Genomic DNA, 23,977 nt, shown 5'->3' on the forward strand with positions numbered 1-23,977 from the left:
CTTAGGGGGTCCCCTGCTACAGCTAGGGGGCCTTTGGCTGGCACCCCTTGTGTAGGTTCCTCTCAACAGCAACCAACTTCTGAGTGAGCCCCCCACAGCTCCTCTGCCAGGTGCCGCTGAGCCGAGGGCAGAAAGGGTAAGTGGGGTGGCCCCACAAGCCCTGCCCCCTGCGCAGCACCCTTGGGTGGGCGGGTGTGTGGTGCTCTGCGTACCCTTGCTCCCACAGGGCCAGGGTCTCTCTCCTGGTCCCCCTCCTGTTCCTCTCTCTTGCTGCCCGGGTCTCTGTTCTCTTCTGCCACCCCTCTGAGCAGCCCCTGGACACGGGCTGGGTCTGCCTCTCCCTGCCCTGTCTCAGGGTCCCCTGGCCCTTGCTGTCTCCCCTCTCTTGGTTCCCTTCTGCTCCCCGAGCCCCTGTCTCCGTCGTGGTGTCTCCACTCACTCCCTGAGTCTCTGCCTGCCTCTCTTTCCTCCTCTTTGTTCCGGACTTTCCCTGATCCTTTGTCCCTCCCTTGCTCTGGGCTGGGGTGTGTGTGACGGCGACAGACAGAGACATCCTGTCCCCCGCATGTCTCCCATGCCCCCTCTGACCGCTGCCCCTCCTCCCCCGTCCAAACTTAGACCAGCTTGGACTCTGGGCGCCGATCCCAGGACAGAGGGGACAAACGTGCCGTGAACCCCCAAGGGCCAGGCTCGGCTGGGAGAGACCCCTTCAGACCCACGGGGAATGAGGGCAGCCCGTACTGGGAGTTCCCATTCTCCTGTTACTGTCAGTGCCCTGTTGTAGAACACACACGCAGACCCAGACCCCAGCGTCTCTGCCCTCATATACAGGGTCCAGCCCCTCCTCCCTCACACCCAGGGGTCCAGCCCCTCCTCCCTCACACCCGGGGGGCCAGCCCCTCCTCCCTCACACCCAGGGGTCCAGCCCAGACCCTCCTCCCTCACAGCCAGGGGTCCAGCCCCTCCTCCCTCACACCCAGGGGTCCAGCCCAGCCCCTCCTCCCTCACACCCAGGGGTCCAGCCCCTCCTCCCTCACACCCAGGGGGCCAGCTCCTCCTCCCTCACACCCAGGGGTCCAGCCCAGCCCCTCCTCCCTCACTCCCAGGGGTCCAGCCCAGCCCCTCCTCCCTCACACCCCAGGGGTCCAGCCCCTCCTCCCTCACACCCAGGGGGCCAGCCCCTCCTCCCTCACACCCAGGGGGCCAGCCCCTCCTCCCTCACACCCAGGGGTCCAGCCCAGACCCTCCTCCCTCACAGCCAGGGGTCCAGCCCCTCCTCCCTCACACCCAGGGGTCCAGCCCAGCCCCTCCTCCCTCACACCCCAGGGGTCCAGCCCCTCCTCCCTCACACCCAGGGGTCCAGCCCCTGCTCCCTCACACCCAGGGGTCCAGTTCACAGAGCAGGAAACAGGCCATCCAAGCGGTGGGGCGGGACAGGAGCCAGCGTGGCACTCACGTGTGATGCCCATCGCACGTGCCCCTGCTCGGCTGCCCACAGCCCTCCTGTTAATGAGGGGAGGTGTGGACAGGTGTGGGCAGGAGCAGCAGAGGGTCTGACCACCCCATGTCCTGTGCTCCTTGGGCGACAGGAACTATTTTGAAGCGAGGGTCACCCTAAGATCCTTCTTTGTGGGATTGGGCGGGGGGATACGTGGCCTGCTATTTGCCTAATAAAAAAGTTCTGGGAAGAGCTGCATCCTGCCCTGGGGATGCCCCTATGCACTGAGAGCCCTCAGGATACCGCCCACTGCTCCCTGCACCCAGCCTGGGAAGAGTGGGCAGGGTGCCCCAGGCCCCCAGAAGCCCTCTGTGGCTGCCGAGGCTGCACTGAGAATCAGCCCCTCAGGACTGAGAAAACTTTGTGTTTAATCCTGTCCTTGTGCCCCTCAACCTGCACTCCACAACTTGAAAGCAGCTGAGAAGACGCCATAGTAAGCATTTACTTACTGCCTGTGAAGCGTCGGGTTCTGGAGACCCCAGCCCCAGCTCCCCTTCTCGACTCCCTCTTTCCCTCTCATTTATCCATCTAAGACTTTATGGAGCCCTCCCAGCCGGCCCAGGTGAGAACTGTGACAGTGCTGGCTGGGTTGCTGCTAGGGAAACTGAGGCATGAGGCAGCAGAGCCGGGGAGTCTGGCACTCCAAGCGAGCTCTGCACCCACCTGCCCTGGCTGCTCCCTGGAGACTCTCCCAGGGCCCGTGGATGAGGAGGTCAGCCACAGGAGCTGCCACCTGGGCCCCCGGGCGGGGGCAGGGACGCCGGCCAGGAGCCCTCCCCGTCCCGCCCGAGCTCACGGATGATCCCAGAGCTTTGCACCTCTCCATTTAGCAACGGCTGCCCGGGGTCACCTGGAGTGCCCTCTGCACACGTGTGGGGGTGGGGGACTGCACACGCCCTCCTCTGAGGCTGCCCTCAGCCGCCGCTGCGGCAGGCCCTCGTGCCCCTGCAGGCTGCCCAAGGCTCCCTGGGCCGTGCCGAGGTGCCCTCTTGGTCAAAAGGAGGGCAGAGCACGGTTGTTACAAACTTTGTGCTGTCTGAAGCCCGGGGTGCCTCCCGAGTGTCCTGAGCATGCTGTGTGTGGCATTCAGGAGCTGCTGCAGCAGATGAACCTTCCCAGGGCACTGACCTCGTCCACTCGCAAGGCGGAGCAAGTCAGAGATAGACAAAGAGGCGGGTCTTGCAGTTCCTCGTTCACTCGCCAGATGCCCGCGCCAGCCAGGGCTGGGCCAGGCTGGAGCCATGAGCTGCTCTGGGTCTCCCACGTGGGTGGCAGCGGCCCAAAGCCTTGGACCATCTCTGCTCCCCAGTTGTTAGCAGGCAGCTGGATGGGAAGTGGAGTAGCTGCTGTTGTAGGCGGCAGCTTGGCCGCTGTGCCGTCAGGCTGGCCCCCACACGCCTCTCTCTTCATTGCATTTTCTCATGAACTTTGTGACACCCCTTGTATGTTGTGCATGTAGTATGTGAGTGATCTTTGTAAGTGGATTTGGTGGCCGACCATGAGCTCATCAAGACCCGTTTGCGCTTCACAACCTGTGCAGCTCACGCCCGTAACCCGTCTTCCCTGCCACCACAACTCAGGTTGGAAAAAGAGAAAGAAAAAGAGAGGTTGTTACTCCAGAGACCAATGACCCGTTTTCCTCCTAAGCGGTTAAAACCCGAGAAGCTAAGGTCCTGGTTACCCAAGGGGAGGCCCGCGGGGTGGGCGGCCTCGGCCCGGGGTGCTGGCGGCCTCCTTGGCCGGCAGATCAGATCCATCAACTGCTGCGCAGTATCGCCTTGCACGCTGCTCAAGTGTCTTATAAATAGTTTCCTGTCCATGACCTTGTGTGGCCAGCTCTGTCCCCTGAGGTTCCCCACGATGCTACCTGATCCGAAGCTTGGTGCCTGCTCTGCTCAACCCCATCCTGCTGCCAGTGGTGGCCGTGGGCTTCTCACAGGCTGGGGTGCCCGCGCATGCTGCCCCGGCCCCTCCCCCAGGTGTTGGCCCTGAGCGGAACGCCTGGCTGGGACCGTAGGAAAGAGTGTGCTGTCTCTTGGTGAGGGCTTGCCAGGGTTGCCATCTGCCCGGCTTTGTGGCTTTCTCTGTTGGAGGTCACAGCCCCCGTGAGGATCTGCAGACAGCTGGAGCGCTGTGTGTTGCAGAGCGGGGGGCCCGTGCATGCCCCAAACTGAGGTGCCCAGAGGTACAGGAAAGAACCAGTCAACCCTGGTATTCACGGATTCCCCATATGCCTGCCGCCCCAAATCAGCAGTCACAGCCATGCTGAACAGCTAAGACTAGATTTTTTAAAAAAAGATTTATTTGGAAGAAATATCAGCACATTTCTTTCCTTTCCAGAGATCAAATTATTTGAAAGCGTTATGGAGGGTCAGAGAAGCCTTCCACATGCTGCTTTACCTCAAATGAAAAAGCCAGCCAGGTCTAAGCCAGGAGCTTCATTTTAGTCTCCCAGGCAGGCAGGAGCCCAAGCACCTCCTGCTGCCTCCCCAGGTGGATCAGCAGGGAGCTGGTGGGAGACAGGGCAGCCAGGACGCGCTACAGCTACAGGCCTATCCTGCTGCACTGTAATGCCAGCCCCCAAGAGGGTAGTTTTTTAAAAAGTGTTCTCACCATTAAACACAAAACGAAGCAGTTGGTGTTTTTGTGACCCTCCAGCAACCACTGCTCAGGGTGCCCAAAGCCTCGTGTCCTGCAGTGTCAGTACACACGGCTCCCTGTAAGTCACAGTAACGGGAAGGGGAGGGGAGCAAGAGCTACGGCCTGTGGGTGTCACCCCAAGGCCCTGCAGCCACTTGTCCAGGCAGAGCTCAGGCTGTCCTGGTCAGCGCCTGGGGCGGTGGCCTTGAGGGCGTGGGGGGCAGAGCTCAGGCTGGGGCGGTGGCCTTGAGGGCGTGGGGGGCAGAGCTCAGGCTGGGGCGGTGGCCTTGAGGGTATGGGGGGCAGAGCTCAGGCTGTCCCGGTCAGCTCCTGGGGCGGTGGCCTTGAGGGATGGGGGACACAAACATGAGGTTCAGGTGCCACAATGCTGGATGGACGTATTGGGACAAGGTCTTGTACGGCCCTGCTCCTTGGCTGGCCTCAGTGCCAGCCAAGCCCGTGTTCCCGGCAGCTCTGCAGAACCTAACAGGAAGTGATGCACAGAGCCAGTGGCAGAGCTGCCAGCTGTGCCAGCATCCCCTGGAGCCTGAGTTGGCGTCCAGGCTGCTCCACTTTCCCCCCAGCTCCCTGCTGGTACACCTGGAAGGAAGCTTGGGTCTCTGTCACCTGGCTTCGCCTTGGCCCTGCCCAGGAGTGAACCAGTGGAAGCAAGAGCTCTGTGTCTCCCTCCGGATGCTTTCAAATAAGCGAATCAGGTCACCCAGGATGTCTCCAGAGGTGCCGCAGCCCGCCGTGAGCTCCCTGGAGTCCCCCGGAGCACCCCAGCCAAGGGCCTGAGCTCCTCCAGGGTCTGCACCTTCCCAGCCAGCCGCGTGCGGGCGGAGGGGCCGGGCAGCGCGCTGGCCTCTCCCGGTCTTGCCTGGCCTCACCCCGGGGGCGGAAGGAGGATCACAGGGCAGCTCGAGCTTGGGCCGCCGGTGCGTAAATCCCGTGCGATTAACCATCATTACCACCCGGGTTCTCTGACCTCGGAGCCACAGCAGCCCCCCGCGCTAATCCTGGCGGCAGCCGACGCAGCGGGCGAGGCGGAGCCTATTATTAGCTCCAGGTTCGGGTTCGGAGTGGGATTTAAGCCTCCTTCAGCCTGCACCCCGCTGTGGCGTTTCCCACCTCGTGGCCTCTGCTGTCTGTGAGCCAGGAGCGTCGGGCGGCGTCCTATCTGACTGGAAAGGCGCCCTCCTTGGGGCTCTGCAGAGGCCGAGGCGCCTGCGCGCTGCCGAGAACAGGGAAACCTAAGGGGGAGCCAGGAATTGGCTCCCAAGGTACCTCACGTAACACGTGGGGGGCGGGGGACAGAGGGGCTCCTCAAGGCAAAGCCTGTGTGTATGGGAAGGTAGGGGCAGCGCTGTCAGAGCAGAACCTGGGTGGGGGATGACTCAGACCCAAGGGGACTTAGGGGGTCCCATGACCCCACAAAGCAGCACACTGTTCTATATGCAAAGCAGTGAGCAGGTGGTTTGTGTGCAGTATGCATTAAATCTCAACGAAATGTTTCCTTTAATAAAAGGAGATTTATTTTATTAAAGATATATTTGTTTGAAAGGCAGAGTTACAGAGAGGGGGACATAGATCTCCCATCATCGGGTTCACTCCGCACAGCGCCTCAATGGAGCTGGGTCCGTCTGGAGCCAGGAGCCTGAAGCTTCTTCCGGGTCCCCCGCTTGGCTGCAGGGGACCTGGCTGCTTTCCCAGGCCACAAGCAGGGAGCCGGATGGGAAGTGGAGCCGCTGGGACATGAACCAGCGCCCGTGTGGGGTGTCAGTGCTGCAGGTAGAGGATTAGCATGCTGTGGCACGGCGCCAGCCCGTCATACTTGTTCCAATTTGGCTTTTATTTGGAATCAGAAATTCCAGGGTGTGGTGAGAAGTATGCTTCAGTGTTAGAATTCAAACCCAGCAAACAGCTCAGGCAGGGACAAGAGAAAATGCGCCCTTACCGATTCACAAATAATCCCAGCGTGCAGCCAGCACTGTGTTTTGACACTGCAATCTCTGGGCACAGATCTAAATCCCAGCAGCCACGCAGGGGCCGGAGTTGAAGCCACCCGAGCCACCTCCTCCTCTCGGAGTGCCTGCGTTATCGCCGTTTATTTTGGTGACCGTCCGCTAAACAAAGCAGGGACACGCAGCGCCAGGGGTGTCAGAGGCGCACACCGACTATTGCGAGCTCGGACTGAGCCCAGCTCTGCCAACACACCCCAAGAGCAAGCCTGGGGCTGGGAGTGCTCTGAAGGAGCTGGTCCTGTGTGGGGTGGTCAGCTTCCTTAGGGACAGGCTGGGGCTGGGGGGCGTCACTCCTGGATGCGGACACGCACACATGTGACAGAGATGGACATGTTGACGCAGACACATACGTTAGACCTCAAGGGTGACAGTGGCAGTGGATACTCAGACCAACCAGAGGTGTCTTTTACCACCAGGCTATACCTGCCTTCACTGTGTGAAACTGACAAGCACACCCAAGTTCCCCCAGTTTTAACAGCTTCCCTTTCCTCAGCAGCCCACAGAGTACCCCCATCACCAGATCTGGGACAGCCCCCACCCCAAGTGGTAGCCCTGGGGCGAGATTGTGCTGGAAGGGTGGAACTGGGAAAGGGCTGAGGTGTGAGGGGCCAGGCACCCGGGTGCCACTGGCCTGAGTGCCAGCTGCAAGAGGGGGCAGGGAGGACCACCCAGCAGACCACTCCCCCACCACACACAGCCTGTGCACGGCATGAGGCTGGGAGGGACGTGGACGTGCTGGCCGCCTCTCTGCCCGCTGGAAGGTGTACGGCTGATGGCAGGCTCCAGCATACGGTGGCCACGGGAGAGGGAATAGCACAGGCGACCAGGCTCAGCTGTCCCTGATGGGCCTCCCTGTGGCGCAGTCAGGGGTCTGGCTACTGTGTACCCCGGGAGGCTTGGGTACAGGTTTGAATGCCCACATCCCACGTGAGCACCTGGTTCGAGCCCTGCTCAGCTCTGGACTGCCCAGCTAGACGCCGGGGGCAGCAATGGTGCCTCTATCAGAGATCCGGATGGCGGTCTGGGTCTTCAGTCAGCCTGGGCTGTGGGGAGGTGGACCGGCAGGTGTTGGGAGCGCTGCCCATCTCCCCGGTACCCATCTAAGGAGTCAGTCAGTAGACAGACATCTGGGTCGTTCTAAGTAAGCTTGGCTAAGACGGGCTGCAAGGAGCCGGGGTGACGACGCACCCGGTGTCCATGCAGAGGGGTTGCTGGACTCTGTCTCCCTGAGACTGTGGGCTCTGGGGACAGGCTGCATCTCACATCCCTACCCTGGCCATCTGCTAGCCTTGGGTGGCAACCCCAGAGCCCTGTGCCTCAGTTTCCCCAACTGTAGAGCAGCAGCAGAACAGTTGATCCTTGCCTGACCGGGGCTGTGGGGCCGGAGGGTCTGGCCACAGAGGCTTCCCCCACAGGGTCAGGCCATGTCACGGCCAGCCAGACGGCAGCCAGCTGGTCACGGGACTGACTCACTGTCACCTGTGCTCTCCAGAGGATAGCTGAAGGGTGTGAATGCCGCGAGGCGCGGTGGGGACGTGCCAGAAGCTGCCTGGCACCACCTAAGCCACCAGGGCACGCAGGCGGCTGCCTGCACGGGGGGCTTCGGGGAGCAGGACCGAGAGGTTTGGTGTATTTGGGGCACAGAAGCGCTTGAAGCTCATGCTTTTCCCCCAAAACTCATGGAAGATGCAAGTTAGGAAAAAGAAGAAAGTGTGGGTTTCAAATCACCCCCTTTTTACACAATAAACTTTAAGTTCTGTTCTGCCCAAGACAAGTCATTGCAGATGGGGGTTGGGAGTGGGGCAGGCCCGGACCCAGAGCCTGGGGGACAGGGTCCTGCAAGCACACAGCCAGACACCAGTGATGGGGGAAGGTGCTCCCACATCGGGCAGGAAGGACAGCGATAGCGGGAGCTTGGCAGATCTGCTCCGAATAGTTGCAACAATTTCAGCCAATGCAAAGGCACCAAGTTACTCTGCTGATACTCTGCCAGAGTTCTTTTCCTATACTTTGTAACCAGCCTTCTGTGGGTCCAGAGGCTAGGGCTGCCTTGGAGACCCAGTGGGCCGGCCTGGGTTCTCTCTCTTGGGGCCTGAGTCCATTCCTTCCCCCAACCCCCAGCTAGGGGTTCACTATTTTCAGACTGAACCTGCCTGCATCCCATGCCATGCAACCCCCTCCACCTCAAATCCAGCCAGCTAACCATGTGGCATTGGCATTGTGCCTGTGTCAACTCTCCCACCTCACTCCATCAGGGCCCCACCAGGCAGGCCCTAGTGCCACTCTCAAGGTGGCTGGTCCCAGGAGGCCGGGTGGACAGAGAAGTAGGGATGGGGGCAGCCTTCACAGGATGTCTAGGAAGGAAGGGGCTCCTTCCCAGCGCGGTGGAAAGCTAAGCAGGAGGGAGATGAGAAGAGCTCAAAACAGATGAGGCGCCCCCACCCCCGGCTGCAGACTCAGCTGGCAGCTGCAATTCTTGGCTGTTGTTAGAAGTTGGGGGGCTCCTGCAGCCTCTCTTTCTCCCTCGCAGCAGCCCCACCTCTCCCAGGAACTTGGGTCCCTTCTCTCTGCCCTTCCTAAGAGCTCTTCTCGCTCCCAGTAGAGCGAGCTAGTGCGGGAGCGGCGATCCCCCAGGGGATGGCACGGCTGGGAGCAGGCTGGGAGGAGCGGGCAAATATTTATGGAGCGCACGGGTCGGTGCCAGGCACAGGGCGGGCGAGGCGAGATAAGGGGCCGCAGAGGCGCCGGGCCCTGGCCGCCCAGGCCGGATTCCACACGGCGCGCAGCGGGGAGGCCGGGCAGGGACAGGCGCGGGCGCGGCGGGGTGCACGTGGAGAGCCGCGGCGGCTGCAGCAGGTGGCTGGCAGCCCCTAGGAGCCAGAGAAACCCGGGGCGCTGCGCTTAAAAGCCCCTAGGGCCTGCCCCGCATCGGGGGTAGGGTGGGGTGGCGGGTGGGCGGAGGGCGCATGATCCAGCCCTCTGGGCAGCCACTCTGCTGCCCTCTCCTCGGACCCCGCTTTGGATGGAGCACGGGTGGGCTCCAGTCTGCAGAACCCGCCCTCCTGAGGCGCAGCTTGGCCCGGCTCTCACTCTCATCCCCTCTCTCCCAGGAGCTCTCCTCCTTGGGTCTGGAAACGGAGAGAAGGGAACGAACGAGCAGGTCCTACAGGCAAAGGAGGCGGCTCCTGGCCTGGGGTCTTCTTCCCCAAGACCCTGAGTTCATCCGCCGCGATGCCGATCTGAGGACTCTGGGCCATTGCAGGTGCCAGGAGGCACCTGGCGAAGTCCTGGGGCAAGAAGGGTTCACCAGGGACCCTGCAGGCGAACGTGTCTGGATTTGGCAGATGTACAGGCTGGCCAAGCGATCCCCCAGGCATCCCATGTGGAGTGCTCCACTTGTAGTCCAGCTCCCTGCTCATGCGCCTGGGCAGGTGGGTGATGACTCAAGTCCTCCAGGGGCGTGCTCTCCACCTGGGGCACCAGGATGGAATTCCGGGATCCCAGCTATTACAGCAGATCAGGGACTGGAAGATCTCTCCCCATCTCTCTTGTCACTCTGCCTTTAAAGAAAACAATTTTTTTTTTTCTAAAGATTTATTTATTTAGGGCCCGGTGGAGTGGCCTAGCTGCTAAAGTCCTCGCCTTGAATGCACCGGGATCCCATTTGGGTGCCAGTTCTAATCCCGGCAGCTCCTCTTCCCGTCCAGCTCCCTGCTTGTGGCCTGGGAAAGCAGTCGAGGACGGCCCAAAGCCTTGGGACCCTGCACCCGTGTGGGATACCCGGAAGTAGCTCCTGGCTCCTGGCTTTGGATCGGCATAGCATCGGCCGTTGCGCTCACTTTGGGAGTGAATCATCAGATGGAAGATCTTCCTCTCTGTCTCCACTCTCTGTATATCTGCCTTTCCAATAAATACATTTTTTAAAGATTTATTTATTTATAAATAAATAATTCATAATTTAATGTTTATTTATAAATTGGGAAGGCAGATATACACAAAGAAGGAGATAAAGAAAGATCTTTCTTTCACTGATCCACTTCCTAAGTGACTGCAATGGCTAAAGTTGAGCTGACCCAAAGCCAGGAGCCTCATCTGGGTCTCCCAGGTGGGTGCAGGACCCCAAGGCTTTGGGCCGTCCTTGACTGCTTTCCCAGGCCACAGGCAGGGAGCTGGATGGGAAGTGAGGATTTAGTGAGCGGGATGTGAAGGCGAGGATTTAACCACTGAGCAGGAGAGCCAGTGCGATGCCTGGGGTCTGCTCCTGCCAGGCTGGACTCCACCCCCATCCTCCCCTCCCCTCTTGGGAGGGTTTGAGGTAACAGGAGGGGCTAGGGGTACCCAGCTGTGTGTGGGTCCCAACAGTCACCAAATGGTGCTGAGGAAACCACGCGTATTCACCGTATGTCACTCACGCCGTGGGGTTGGTGTTGTGGCACATTAGGTTAAGCAGCCGTCTACGACACGGTGTCCCCTGGTTCAAGACCTGCTGCTCCACTTCCAGGCCAGCTCCCTGCTGATGCCCCCGGGAAGGCGGCAGGAGACAGGTCACTTGGGGAGTGAACCAACAGTTGCAAGATCTCTCTCATTTTCCCTCTCTAACTTTCAAATAAATTAGTTTTTAAAAACTTCTAAAATCTTAAAAAACTCTCAAAAGCCATGCAAAAAGCAAGGCAGCTTTTTCATATCTTGTTACACTATAGATGTATGTTTAGGGCTTAACTGGTATTTTTGAATTTCTTTGAATTTATGTTTTTAAAAATGAGTATGTGAGATATCATTACTTTCTGCTCATTTTTTAGAAATGTATTTATTTATTTGAGAGGCAGAGTCATACAGAAAGAAAGAGAGGTCTTCCATCTTGATGTTCAATCCCTAGATGGTGGCTACGACCCCATGCTGGGCCAGGCTGAAGCCAGGAGCCAGGAGCTTCTTCTGGGTCTCCCATGTGGGTGTCTGGGGCCCAGGTACTCGGACCATCTGCTGCTGCTTTCCCAGGACATTAGCAAGGAGCCAGGTGGGAAGCAGAGCTGTTCGGTCACCCCTACGGGGTGCCTGAGCTGCAGGTGGGGCTTAACAACCCTGCCACAGCACTGGGCCTTCCGTTCAATTTTATTATGAGCCTGAGCTTGCTCTAAACATAGTTTATTAAGCCAAAAGGATGATTGTTAGATAATAAAGGAGGGGATGGACAGATGGGTGATGGACAGGTAATGGTGCTTAGACAATGAATGAGGACGGATGGATGGATGAGGGATAGATGGGCAGATTCATTAAGGACACACGAGCGTAGGCATTTGGCACGCTGACTGGACACCCCCTGGGGGCCCGGATCCCGCACCGAGTTCCTGATTTGAGACTCAGATCTTCTTGGGAAGCAGCGTGCTAGTCAGCGGCCACCCAGGATGAGTTGCAGGCTCCTGGGTTCAGCCTGGCACAGCCTGGCCGTGGAAGGCACTTGAGGAGTAAACCAGCAGTCGTTTATTTCTCAGAGCCTCAGTCTGTCCCGCTTGAGGTGCGGTCAGTGGGAGAGGGGCCAGGGGGAACGCCATGCCTGCTGGGGAGGGCAGGCACACACAGGGGTGCCTGAGGAAGACTGGCCAGTGGTCCCCGTTGGCATCTTCTCTCACAGGGGGATGCAGATGCTGCAGCTGCCCTGCAGACCCGCGTGGAAAGGCAGCCGCTCAGGCCTCTGTGGATCGCGCAGTTCCTAGGCCCCCGCCCCCACTTGTGCCGGTGACCTTGCCTCCGCCTCATCCCCCCCAGGCGTTCCCTCCGCCTGCCGTTTCTGCCCAGTTCAGTCTGGTCAGGGTGCCCTGGCTGGACACAGAGGCCCTTGCAGTCTGCCGTCCTGCTCGGCCGCCACCTCCCACAGGGGCGGGACATAGCTTGGGCTCTCACACCTGCGGCCAGTTCTCATTCTATGAATTCACTGAAAGGTGTGTTCATGTGGCTGGTGGTGGACATGTAGTGAACATGGAAAACCTAGAACATTCCACTGCCACTGAAAGCTCTAGAATTTCGGCTGTTGAGGGGGAAGAGGCTGTCCTCCTGGCAGCCCACGAGGGCATGGCCTTTGCTGCAGGAATGGGAGCAGATTCCACAGAACAGCTGTCAGTCGGCGGTGGGCTCCCAGAGGAGGGGGCCTCTCCTTCATGTCCCCAAAGGGCTCCCCAGCCTTCCAGGAGCCCCTCAGCACCCCCAAAAAGATGCTTCCTCACGGTCCTGGGTTCCAGAAATACACATTTATTCACCGACAGACAGAGGCACAGGACAGTCCTTAGTTCACTGGGGACCCCCCAGGATCTGGCAACTTCAAAGAGGTGACGGTGTCCGGTGTGTCTAATGGGGGAAGACAAGCAGGTGGGGTCTCCCCACCAGGCTTCTCCCCTTGGGCCAGCTGCCCTCCGCCTCCTTCTGGGTCGCCTGCCTTCAGACACACGTTGGGGTGAGGGATTCCACGGAGGGGGCAGGAGGGGCGGGGTGGGTACACAGAGGAGGGGGCCTCTCCTTCAACTTCCCTCCTCCATTCTCAAACAGGGGGCGCTCCTAGGGAGGGCAGAGGACCCGAGGCAAGGGTCAGGAGGCCAGGCCTCCCAACCCGCGCAGGTGGGCTTTGCTGTCCACCTCTTCCTCCTCCATCTCGAAGGCCGAGTGGTCCTGGCTGTCGAAGCAGGAGGCGCTGAGAAACACAGGGTGGGTCGGTGGGGACCGGGGTGGGGTCCCCGGGGAGGGCGGCTCCTCCTTGATGTGTGTGACGGGCAAGGGGAGCCCTTCTCCCTCCTCCTGCTCGGCCTGCGGGGCCGCTGGGGGCTGAGGGGCCTGGGCCTGAAGTGCCTGCAGTGCAGCGGCCCTCTCCAGCTCCGCACGGTGGCACCGCTGGTGGCGCAGGAGGCTGTAGGCCCGCGAGAAGCGCCGTGGGCAGCGTGGGCACGGGTGTGGCGCTGGGCCGCCCGCGTGCACCTGCGCGTGACGGGCCAAGTCCGCCAGGCGCTTGAACTCGCGCTGACAGCGCACACACTGGAACGGGCGCGCCCCGGAGTGGGTCACGCCATGCTGCCGCAGGTGCGCCCGGCGCCGGAAGCCCTTGCCACACTCCGGGCACCAGAAGCGCGGCTCCCCTGCAGGAGGCCGGGTCGGCGCCGCGTCCCCTCCATTCTGCCCACCTTCTCCCTCTCCCGAGGCGCCCCCGCACTCGGCCCCTTCACTCCCCTCGGGCCCCTTCCCTGAGTTCCGTCCTGCAGAGGCCTTCTCGTCCTTCTTGGCTGCCCCGGGCAGCGGAGCCAGGAGGCTGAGCGCACCGTGGACGCGGCGGTGCTGGCGGAGGTAGGAGGCGAGGCGGAAGGCCAGGCCGCAGTCCGGGCACACGAAAGGGCGGTCAGTGGAGTGGACCAGCCGGTGGCGCGACAAGGACCAGGGCCTGGCAAAGGCCTTGAGGCAGATGGAGCACTGGTGTCGTTTTGGGCGTGGTGGGGGGCCCCCCTCGCCTTCCTGTTCGCCCTCCGGGCGCAGGCACGGGTGCGCCTTGAGCTCGCCCTTGGTGGCGAAGGCTTCGCGGCAGCGGAGGCACAGCAGCGTCCAGTCGGCCTGGAGCAGCACCTGCTTCTCCTCTTGCCGTCCGGCAGCCAGCGCCAGCTCTGCGCTCAACTCTGCGCTCAACTCCGCTGCCCCGGCCTCAGCCTCCTCCGATTCCGACTGCCGGGGCTCGGGGCCCGAGGGGGCGGCCTGCGGGGCCGGGTCCCCAGCAGACCACGTCTCAGGCCACGCAGCCGCCGCCACCTCCTCCTCCTCCTCCGTGGTGCCCGCGGCCGCCATGGTGGGCTGCTCTGCTCCCTGGTCCTGCGGGCCCCAGCTGGGCTCGGCCGCCTCCTTGGCTGCCCGGTCGATGGCCAGCTCCACCTCGCCGCCCGCGTGCTCCTGGGCCAGGTGGCGCCGCAGCTGCGCGGGCTCCGGGAAGGTGCGGGGGCAGGCGGCACAGCGCAGCGGGGGCTGTGGCCCGTGGCCGCGCAGGTGGCGGGAGAGGTGCGCAGGCCGGCGGAAGGCCTTGGGGCACAGGGGGCATGCATGTGGGCGCAGGCCCGAGTGGCTCAGCCGGTGCCGGGAGAGGTAGTAGGGGAAGCGGAAGAGGCGGCCACAGGTGGGACAGGGCAAGGGTGCACGCGGGGTTCCTGCGCCTCCCCGGCCACGGCCCCGACCCCGGCCTCGACCACGGCCTCGGCCCCGGCCTCTGCCCCGCGGAGGCGGGCTGCCCTGGGCAGGTGGAGGGGGCTGCGGATCCATGCCTGTGGGAAGAGGAGGAGACACGGGGGTAGGGCCGAGGGAAGACAGGTGTGTGGGGCGGGGCAGGGGGTGGGACAGACGGGGGTGGGGAGACAGTGGGAGAGAGAGAGAGAGAGAGAGAGAGAGAGAGAGCGAGAGCGAGCGCCAGAGGCACACAAATGATGGAGAGATAGGGAGAGACAGAGCAAAGGAGACAGAGAAAGGGACAGAGATACAGCAATTGGGGAGGGGGCACAAAGAGACGAAGCCGAGAAGGCAAAGGCAGAACCCCCGAGGGTCCGGGGAGAGTGGAGGTGGGCAGACAGAGAGGAGGCGACACAGGGCGGCTGCAGAGGCACACACAGTCAGCCCGGCAGCTCTTGCTCGGAGACCCCCACCCTGACTGCACACTGGGGAGGGGCCGGGCGGAGGTCCCGGAAATGAAGTGTGCCTGCCCCAAGCCGGGGAACGGGCAGGGCCTGCGACCCGCGACCCTGTCGGCTGGGGTCCCTGGCTTGCAGCCTCCCCACCAGCCCTGCTCCTGCAGCCGGCAGGGCCTGGGGGAGGGGCGGGGCTGCCAAGACAAGGGGCGGAGGGGCCGGGGCTGGGGGCGGCCGGGGGCTGGGGCGGCCGGGGCGGGGTGTGTGGGGTGGGGAGGCGGCTGCGCGGGGTCCCCCAGGGCGCGCACGGGCTGGGCCCGGCCCCCAGCCCCCGGGCGCGATCCGCAGCTCCCGTGCGGCCAGCTCGGGCCGGCGGCGGCTCGGAGGCGGCCTGGCTCGTGCGCCGGGCGCCCCGGGCTTACCTCGGCCTCCTGGCTCCTTTCTTCCTTCCCCGCGGCCGGCCGAGGGCGGACGGTGGTGGCGGGGAGGGAGGGGGCCTGAGCGTGGAGGGGCTGGAGGAGGAGGAGGAGGAGGAGGAGGAGGCTGGCTCGGTGTCCCCGCCTAAGCCTTCCCTCCCGGAAACCCGGCTCGTGTCGGGGCCTGCAAGCGGAGACACCGGCAGGAAGGCCGGAAGCGGGGGGCCCAGGAGCAGGGGCGCTGGGGTGTGCGGGGCAGGGGTCGTGCGGTGCCTCCGGGCTGGCGGAGCGAGGAGCGCCGGGGCTGTCAGGGTCCGATGCGCACTCACCCGCGCGCCTTTCGGTCCCGCGTGCGCCACGCGCTGTGCCAGGCGCGAGGGCGGCGGGCGCGGGCTCCTGGATGAGAACTCGGCCCCAGCCCATCCTCGACTGCCTCCCGGCCTCCTCTGGGCCTCAGTTTACCCTCTGTGTGCACCGGGCCCCGCAGCCTCGGCGACCTATGCTTGCTAAGCACCTACTATGGGCTGGCCCTGTCCTTGGTGCTGGAACAGCCTAGGTGGACAGGAAGGCCCCTGCGGGTCTGGTGGCGAGACACACACACACACACACACACACACACACACACACACACACGCCCTGGGGCTGGAGGCTGCTGCTCCGATCTTTTAAATTTATTTTTATTTGGAAAGGCAGAGTGAGACAGAGAGCTGGCATCCAAGCTTCACTCCCCAAATGGCCCCCAAGACCAGCTGCACCAAACCAGGAGCTGCAAGCTAATTCCACATCTCCCCCAAAGAGTTGGAGTCTCTTTTGTTGCTTCAACAGGGAGCTGGGTCGCTAGTGGAGCAGCCGGGAATCCAACTGGCACACAGACAGGATGCCAGCACCGCAGGCTGCAGTGTACCCCGTACCCACAGCGCTAGCTGTGTGCGGCTCCGGTGTTGAAGGAATGCAGCTGACAGCGGTGGCAGCGGCTAAGCTCTCTCCCTGGGAATGGGCCAATCCCTGAGGTCTTCCTGGAGGCTGCGAGCCACCAGGTGAAGCCAACAGGGCTGTCTCTTTGCCCAAATGAGCAGGGGTGTGTGCGGCCGACGCTGTTTGCCCAAGGTCAGAGTCGTGTCAGGCATTGTTGGCAAGCGCACAGGCAAACAGGTCCTTCTGTACGTGTTTGGCACAAACAGAAGCTGGAGCAGCCTTGAGAGGTAGCCAGTGGAGGAATGTATCCTTCAGAGACGTGGGAGGCGTCAGGGCCAGGCTGACCTTGGGCACCCCACTCCAACCACCTGGTCAGGAGGTGGGCACGCACTCAACAGCGGGGGGGGGGCAGTTGGAGAACCTGCTGCAGTTGGCCCTGTGTGGGGGCAGCTGGGAGAGGAGGCCGTGGCAACGCAGGCCACTGCGACGGCCGAGCGGCTGCCCCTGCGGGTCATTAGGCTGTGCACACTCCTAAAGCGGCTCAATTCGTGGGGACGGAAGGCGTCCACACCACATGGAGTTTGTTCAAGCAAGAGAGGGGACATAATGACCCCGTCAGCCAAGGCGACCCAGGAGCCACGGTCAGTGCTGGGACGCCAGTGGCTGCACTGGGACACCAATGGCTGCAGCCCTCTCCCTGGGAGGTGAGAGCCATCTCTGGTTTATTGCTGACTCCTTCCATACCTGTCTCAAGCTGAAAACAGCATCTGTTTGCGTGTCCTAGGTGGGAGAGACGCAGGTTTGGCCAGGATCTCCCAAACACTCAAGTCTGGTTCTTTCTGTTCCAGACGAGAGGCGGCGACGGCGAAGTGAAGAGACACATGGCTTGACATCACCTTGTATGTATGACAGTCACCTCTTGCAGACAGTATCTACGCCGTCTTTTAAACTATTTTTATCACAGTCCTGTGTGTTTCCAACATAAAATCATGCGAATGTACTATGTGCTAAAAAGAGAGAGGGAACTGGCATGGTGACATGGCAAGTTGATCCTCCACCAATAATGTTGGCTTACCACATGGGCACTGGTTCGTGTCCTGGCTGCTCCACTTCCCTTCCAGCTCCCTGCCTGTGGCCTGGGAAAGCAGTCAGAGGACGGCCCAAAGCCTTGGGACCTGCACCCGCCTGGGAGACCCGGAAGAGGTTCTGGGCTCCTGGCTTCAGATTGGTTCAGCTCCTGCCATTGCGGCCACTTGGGGACTGAATCAACAGATGGAAGATCTTCCTGTCTGTCTCTCCTCCTCTGTATATCTGACTTTGCAATAAAAACAAGTAAATCTTTAAAAAAATAGAAATTATCCGTTATGACGGAGGCAACTTATATTACACCTTTTAATTTTTATTAAAAAAAAAAGATTTATTTTTTCTTTGAAAGGGGGGGCAGGAAGGGTCCTCCGGCTGCTGGTCCAGTCCCCAGATAGCGGCAGAGCTGGCTGGCCTGGAGGCAGGAGCTTCTTCTGGCGCTTCCAGATGGATGCAGAGTCCCAAGCACTTGGACCATCCTCTGCTGCTTTCCCAGGTGACAGGCAGGGAGCTGGGTGGGAAGAGGAGCAGGCGGACACAAACTACCACCTGTACAGGTTGCTGGCATCATAGATTACTGTAATATGACACCAGCCCCAACTCACTAGGCTTTTAGGGTCACTGGGTTGTCACACATGCCAGCAAGCCATGCCCGCGCTGTGAGGAGACCATGTTTTTTTTTTTTAAAGATTTATTATTATTATTATTATTATTATTATTATTATTATTATTATTTTATTGGAAAGGTGGATAGACAGAGAGGAAGATCTTCCGTCCGATGATTCACTCCCCAAGTGAGCGCAACGGCCGATGCTATGCCGATCCGAAGCCAGGAGCCTCTTCCGGGTCTTCCACGCGGGTGCAGGGTCCCAAAGCCTTGGGCCGTCCTCGACTGCTTTCCCGGGCCACAGGCAGGGAGCTGGAAGGGAAGCAGGGGCTGCCGGGATAGAACCAGCTCCCACATGGGATCCCGGGCGTGCAAGGCGAGGACCTTAACCACTGCGCCATCGCGCCGGGCGCAGACCATGTTTTACTGGTGAATGTTTGGACAGTTCCCTTCTCCCAGCTGTGATGGGCACTCCTGTGCAGCTGTGTGTTTGCACAGCTGTTTTCCAGGCTCATGGTACATGAGGGGGAAGAGAAGACGGTGTGTGAAAGGGCAGAGTAGGGCTCAGGGTCTCAGATGGGGTGTGTCGGAGGCCACCGGGCCAGCCTGACATTGGACACCAACGGACAGGTTCTAGGCAGGGACTCACATGAGCCAGGAGTGCTTGCCTGGTACTCCTGTAGGCTGCAGCGTGGAGGCCCCAGTCACAGAGGCCCCAGCTGAGGAGGCTTTGCTCCCGTAGGCTGCTGCGTGGAGGCCCCAGTCATGGAGGCCCCAGCTGTGGAGGCCCTCCACCATCGAGGCCATGCTCCTGTAGCCTGCAGCCGATGCTGACAGCGGTTGGGGACCACAGAGACCCCAGTGAAGGACGGGTGTGGGCTCAGAGGGATCCCCAGGCAGGGGGATGGGGTGGGTGCCCAACACAGAGATTGGCTCAGGGACACACTCCTGGATGCCGTTCCCATGGCAACTGCATCCTCATGGGCTCTCCTGCTCCCAGTGCAGCCTCCCTACCTCGCAGCACCCAGAAGGCACCTCAGTCACTCCCAAACCGGACATGAGCACGTCCAACAGAAACCGGTGCCCAGATGGGGTGCTGGGGCTGCAGGCAGTGTAACCCACAGAGCCCCAGTGCGCCCACCCCTGCCCCTTGTATCTCATAGACATTGCAGTGGCACTGAACTAGGGGTGTGAGTGTCGCCATGGTGAACGCCATGCTGCAACGCGGACAACGGCGAGTCTCCCGCGAGGCCGAGGGCCCCCAGCCCTTCCCGATACCTGCTCTCCCAGCTGCGAGAGCCACCTCCAGCTCCTTCCTGCTCTCTTTCCTGCACACCTGCTTCTCTTAGCCATGTCTGACCGGGGACTCCACACCCCCTTCCCAGCAGGCACCCATGCTGCAGCCCCCAGGTCCCTCTCCACGCAGCCACGGAAACGACCCTGGTAAACTGCAAGTGTGTCGTCACACATGCATTAAACCTGCTTAAAACCCAGCTGCCTCCCAGGCCCGTGCTGTGGGCACAGCCTCTGCCCACGGTGCCAGCATCCCCCATGGTCAGATTCACGTCCTGGCTGCTCCACTTCCCACCCAGCTCCCTGCTGCTGCCTCTGGGAAAGCAGCAGAGCACGGCCCAAGTGCTTGGGCCCCTGCTACTTAGAAGGAAGACCCTGAAGAAGCACCTTGCTCCTGGCTCTAGTTTGACCCAGCCTTAGCCTCGAACCAGCAAATCGAAGGCCTCTCCTGACCTCCCCTACCCTTCCCCCACCCCACACACAACTCTGCCATTCAACTAAAATGCCTCTACCCTGGCTTTCTCAGCACACCTGCTGAAGGCCACCAGCTTGCTGGAACAGCCCTTTTCATTTCTTGTAGCCATCTCCCCCCCAGGGGCAGGCTCACACCCCGAGTAGAGGCCTGCCGCACAGGGCCCGGCCTCTCTGCTTCCTGCAGGGCGGATCCGGCTCCCACCCTGGGCAGGGCATCGGAGCTTGGCCCTGGGGAAGCCCTCAGCGGAGATCAATCTGGCAGGGGAGGCCCCATCCAGCAGGCAAGCGGCTCTCGGAGTGTGTCCTGTGGGCCCGACTTGGGCCACCTGTGGGTGATGGACCTCGCCCACAAGGGCCAGCACTCCACTTGGGTGGGCTACCCAGTGGCCCGCCCAGAGAGGGGCTCCTTCCACACTTAGATGTCTGGAAGCTGGAGGGTCAGAAACCGAGCAGGCAGTGCAGTGACCGACAGGACAAGGTTTATTGGGGTCCTGGGAACACGGGGGCAAGGTGGAGGTCCGTGAGGGGGCAGGTAGGGCAGCACCCCCTTCTCCTTGGGTGGGGAGGGACACGGAGACGGACAAACCAACAGAAAGGGAGAGAAGGACTGGCATTGCCATGAGGAGGGCAGGGCCGCCAGCTCCCCTCGACTCACTGCGGGAGGCCGGGGAACAAGGCCCACCCACTACCCACTACGGAAAAGGGGTGTCTGCCTTCCCACACTGGGGGCAGGTGTGTGTGTGTCTGGGTCAGTGCGTCTACAGGGCAGGGTCGGCCCAGCCTATCCCAGTCTAGTCTAGTGTCGGGTGAAGGAGACGGCCGTGCCGTGCGCTCCGCACGGGGGTGGGGGAACTAGGGGCGGGGGCGTCTACCCTGGTCCTCTGGGCTCAGGAAACGGAGAGGGGGAAAGGCAGATTTGGGCTGTACCCATCTTCTGGGGTGCGGGGGCAGCTCAGCTCGGTCCGTGGAAGCTCCCGGGAGTGGGATCCGGGGCACGGCTGTTGAATGTCGGCCCTTGGTCGTAGTGTGTGGGAGGGCGCTGTCGCGGGGCGCCTGGCTCCCACCCAGGTCCAGCATGTGAGGTCTCTGCAGACTCGGGCGCGCCCACCCGGCGTGTCCTTGGACCCCAGCCAAGGGGTGTTCGTCCTCAGCCTCCCCGGCTCGGGGTGGGGGTGCCGAAGCCCCTCTCGGGGCCGGCCCGTCAGTCCATGCCGCGGTGCAGTTTGAGGTGCCGGGAGAGGTTGCTGAGCGTGATGAAGCCCTTCCCACAGATGTGGCAGGGGAAGGGGCGCTCGCTGCCGTGCAGCAGCCGGTGGCGCTTGAGGTAGCACTCGTGGCGGAAGAACTTTCCGCACTCGAGGCACGGGAAGGGCTTCTCGCCCGTGTGCACCAGCACGTGCCGCTCCAGGTCGCGCGGCGAGCGGAACAGCTTCTCGCACTCGGAGCACCCAAAGATCCGCTTGCTGCCCCCGCCGCGGCCCGAGCCCGAGGCGGGCTCCCCGGGCGCCGCGGGCTCGCCCTCCGGGGCCGCCTCCGCCCCGGCGCCGTCGCCCTGGCCGTGGCTGGCCCGCCGGTGCTCCTCGAGGGCGGCCAGCGCCGCGTAGAGCGCCCCGCAGTGGCCGCAGCCGTAAGTGGCCGGGCCCGAGTGCGCCTCCAGGTGCCCGGCCAGGGCCGCGGCCGACGCGAAGAAGGTGCCGCACTCGCACTGGTACAGGGTGTCTTCGGACGGCTCGGCCGCCGCCTCCGGGAGCCCCCCGAGCTCGGGCACGCCGCCCCGCTGGGGGCCCAGGGGCAGCCCGCCGTCCCTGGCCGGTGGCGGCGGTGCGTCCCCGGCCGCGGCCCCCTCGCCGGCGCCCGAGGCCCAGGCCTGCACCGAGGGCGCGCCGGGCCCCTGCAGGTCGTGCGTCAGCTTGTGCCGCTCCAGCAGCGCGGGCGCGTTGAAGTCGCGCTCGCAGCGCGGACACTTGAAGGGCTTCACGTCGGTGTGCGCGGCCCAGTGGGCCGCCAGCTCCCGGCCCTGGTCGAAGCGCCGCGCGCACGCCCCGCAAGCAAAGGGCGGCAAGGAGGCGGCGGCCGCAGCAGCCGCCTCCGCCAGCCCCCAGCCGGCCGCTCCCGCCCCTTCCAGGCCCTCCGCACCGCCGGCCGCCGCGCCCCCGCACACGGAGCAGGGTCCCACGTTGCAGCAGACCGAGCAAGGCGCGCTCAGAGCAGGCAGGCCCGCGCCGGGCTGCAGCGGGGACGGGAGCACCCCGCGGTGCTGGCGCTTGAGGTGGCGACCCAGGCTGGAGCGCGAGGAAAAGCGGAGCTCGCAGACCAGGCAGCAGTAGGGCTTCTCGCCGGTGTGGACGACCTGGGGCGGGAGGAGGCGGAGGAGAAAGGGGGCAGGGAGGAGGAGCAAGTGTGAGACCCCAGCTCTGCCCAGGCGGCCCTGCTCCTATCCGCTGCGGGCCTGCGGGCGTTCTTCCGGAGCTCAACTCTGCTGGGTTGCTCGGGTCCTGGGGTCACTCTCAGTGCCGGGGACGGAGCCCGGGCCAGGCCCGCGGGTGCAGCAGGAACCTGCACCTGAACACTGCTGATTCAAACGGCCCGGAACAGCAGAGTGCTTGCAGGGCGGGAGTAACGGGAAGGTTGGCCAGTCCCCATCGCGCGGAGGTGCGGCCGCCTCGCATCACGGGGACCCGCTGCAGTGGCTTGCGCCTGGGCTTGGGGACTGTCCCTTCTGTCCCTGCCTTTATCCTCTCCGCTGACACAGGGCTGGACTGCCTGGGGCCTGGCACCTGCTGGCCACACTGCCCGAGATGTTCTTGGCGACCAAAGGCCCCTGCCTGCCCAGAAACGTCTTTGGAAATCTTTCCCTGAATGGCTGCCCACCTCGCTCCCATTCTCACATCTTAATTTCTTCCCTCCCACTGGAGTAGGCGTCTGACACAGAAGGTGACACTGCTGGGGCGGCTGGCATTGTGGTGTGGTAGGTTAAGCTGCCGCCTGCGATGCGGGCACCCCATCCGGAAGCCCAGTTAGAGCCCTGGCCGCTGCACTTAACGCCAAGTGTGTGAGCCAGGCGAAGCCCTGGGCATTTGGGGCGTGAAGCGCTCTGCTTCTGTCTGGCTCGCCCACGTCCCGCCAATAATCACAGGAGGATTTCCTGTGCGACTCTTTTCTCTTTCCTAAACACCCCGGCCTTGTATCTGCTGTCTCCCAGGTCAGCCACTGGGCTGCTGGCCACCACCCAAGGAATCTACGTGTTCATGAGACCCAGAGTTTATTGACGGATTCGCCCCGGCAGCCCAGGGCAGACTTCAGTTGGGAACTGCTGAACCAAAGAACGCAGTGTGTTTGTGGAGAGCCATTCTTCAAATGATGAGGGAGGGGATGGCAAACCCGAGGGAAGGGGCAGGGCGGGAGGGAGAGGTCTAAGTCCCGGGCTGAGACAGGGATGGCAGAGGCTGTGCCTGGAGTGCGGGAGGGGCAGCACTGGGCGCTGGGCGGTGGGCGCTGGGCACTGGGCGGTGGGCGCTGGGCGGTCGGGGCTGGGCAGTGGGCGCTGGGCACTGGGCGGTGGGCGCTGGGCACTAGGCGGTGGGCGGTGGGCAGTGGGCGCTGGGCGCTGGGCAGAGGGCGCTGGGCAGTGGGCGCTGGGCGGTCAGGGCTGGGCAGTGGGTGCTGGGCACTGGGCAGTGGGCGCTGGGCATTGGGAGGTGGGCGCTGGGCAGTGGTCGCTGGGCGGTGGGCGCTGGGCAGTGGGCGCTGGGCGCTGGGCAGTGGGCGCTGGGCGTGCCCCGGGGAGGCACTCACCTGGTGGTGCAGCAGGCCCGTGGAGTCGCGGAAGCCCTTGGGGCAGGCGGAGCAGCGGTAGGGCCGCTCCCCGGTGTGGGAGCGCAGGTGGTTGGCCAGGTTGAAGCTGTGCTTGAAGCCCTTGCCGCAGCGGGGACACGCGTGGGGCTTGAGCGCCGTGTGCCGAGCGAAGTGGCGCCGCAGGTCGGAGCGGTAGCGGAAGCTCTTGCCGCATTCACTGCAGTGGAACGGGACCCGGGGGGCGGCGGGGGCCGGGGTGGAGGCCGGGCCGGGGACTGGGGGCGCTGGCAGCGGGGCGTCACCCATGGTGCTGGGCGTGCAGTGGCACGTGGGGACTCTGCGAGAAGGAGAACAGGAGAGGCTGAGGGGCTCAGCCCTGTGCAGCCATCCCACTGGCCCAACGACTCCGCCACTACTTGCAAAAGCCCCTTCCACTATTTCCTAAATCCTCAATTCCTGGCTGAGCCCCGCTCACGTCCCGTCGACTCTTGATACCAGTGGCGTAGCAAACAGGACAGGGACGTGGGGTCACTTGTGGACGCTGACAGCCCGGGGAATGACATTTAGGGTCCATCCTGGCTGAGCCCCGTCCACGT

General features: G+C 62.8%; 2 protein-coding genes across 2 annotated transcripts; both read right to left on the reverse strand.

The window, feature by feature from the left end:
- Positions 1 to 12,383: 12,383 nt before the first annotated feature.
- ZNF579 (zinc finger protein 579) lies at positions 12,384 to 14,439 on the reverse strand. Its single transcript, XM_040978363.1, has one exon. The coding sequence runs from the start codon at positions 14,437 to 14,439 to the stop codon at positions 12,739 to 12,741; it is 1,701 nt and encodes a 566-aa protein (XP_040834297.1). The 3' UTR covers positions 12,384 to 12,738.
- A 5,606-nt stretch (positions 14,440 to 20,045) lies between these two features.
- On the reverse strand, positions 20,046 to 23,687 carry FIZ1 (FLT3 interacting zinc finger 1). The gene is made up of 2 exons (XM_040978247.1): positions 23,382 to 23,687; positions 20,046 to 21,936 (listed from the first exon to the last, which is right to left on the reverse strand). The coding sequence occupies exons 1-2, from the start codon at positions 23,685 to 23,687 to the stop codon at positions 20,788 to 20,790; spliced, it is 1,455 nt and encodes a 484-aa protein (XP_040834181.1). The 3' UTR covers positions 20,046 to 20,787.
- Between the last annotated feature and the right edge of the window lie 290 nt (positions 23,688 to 23,977).

The sequence above is a fragment of the Ochotona curzoniae genome, unplaced genomic scaffold, assembly GCF_017591425.1.
Source record: "Ochotona curzoniae isolate NIBS_2020 unplaced genomic scaffold, NIBS_Ocur_1.0 contig_2861, whole genome shotgun sequence".
Lineage (NCBI taxonomy): Eukaryota > Metazoa > Chordata > Mammalia > Lagomorpha > Ochotonidae > Ochotona > Ochotona curzoniae.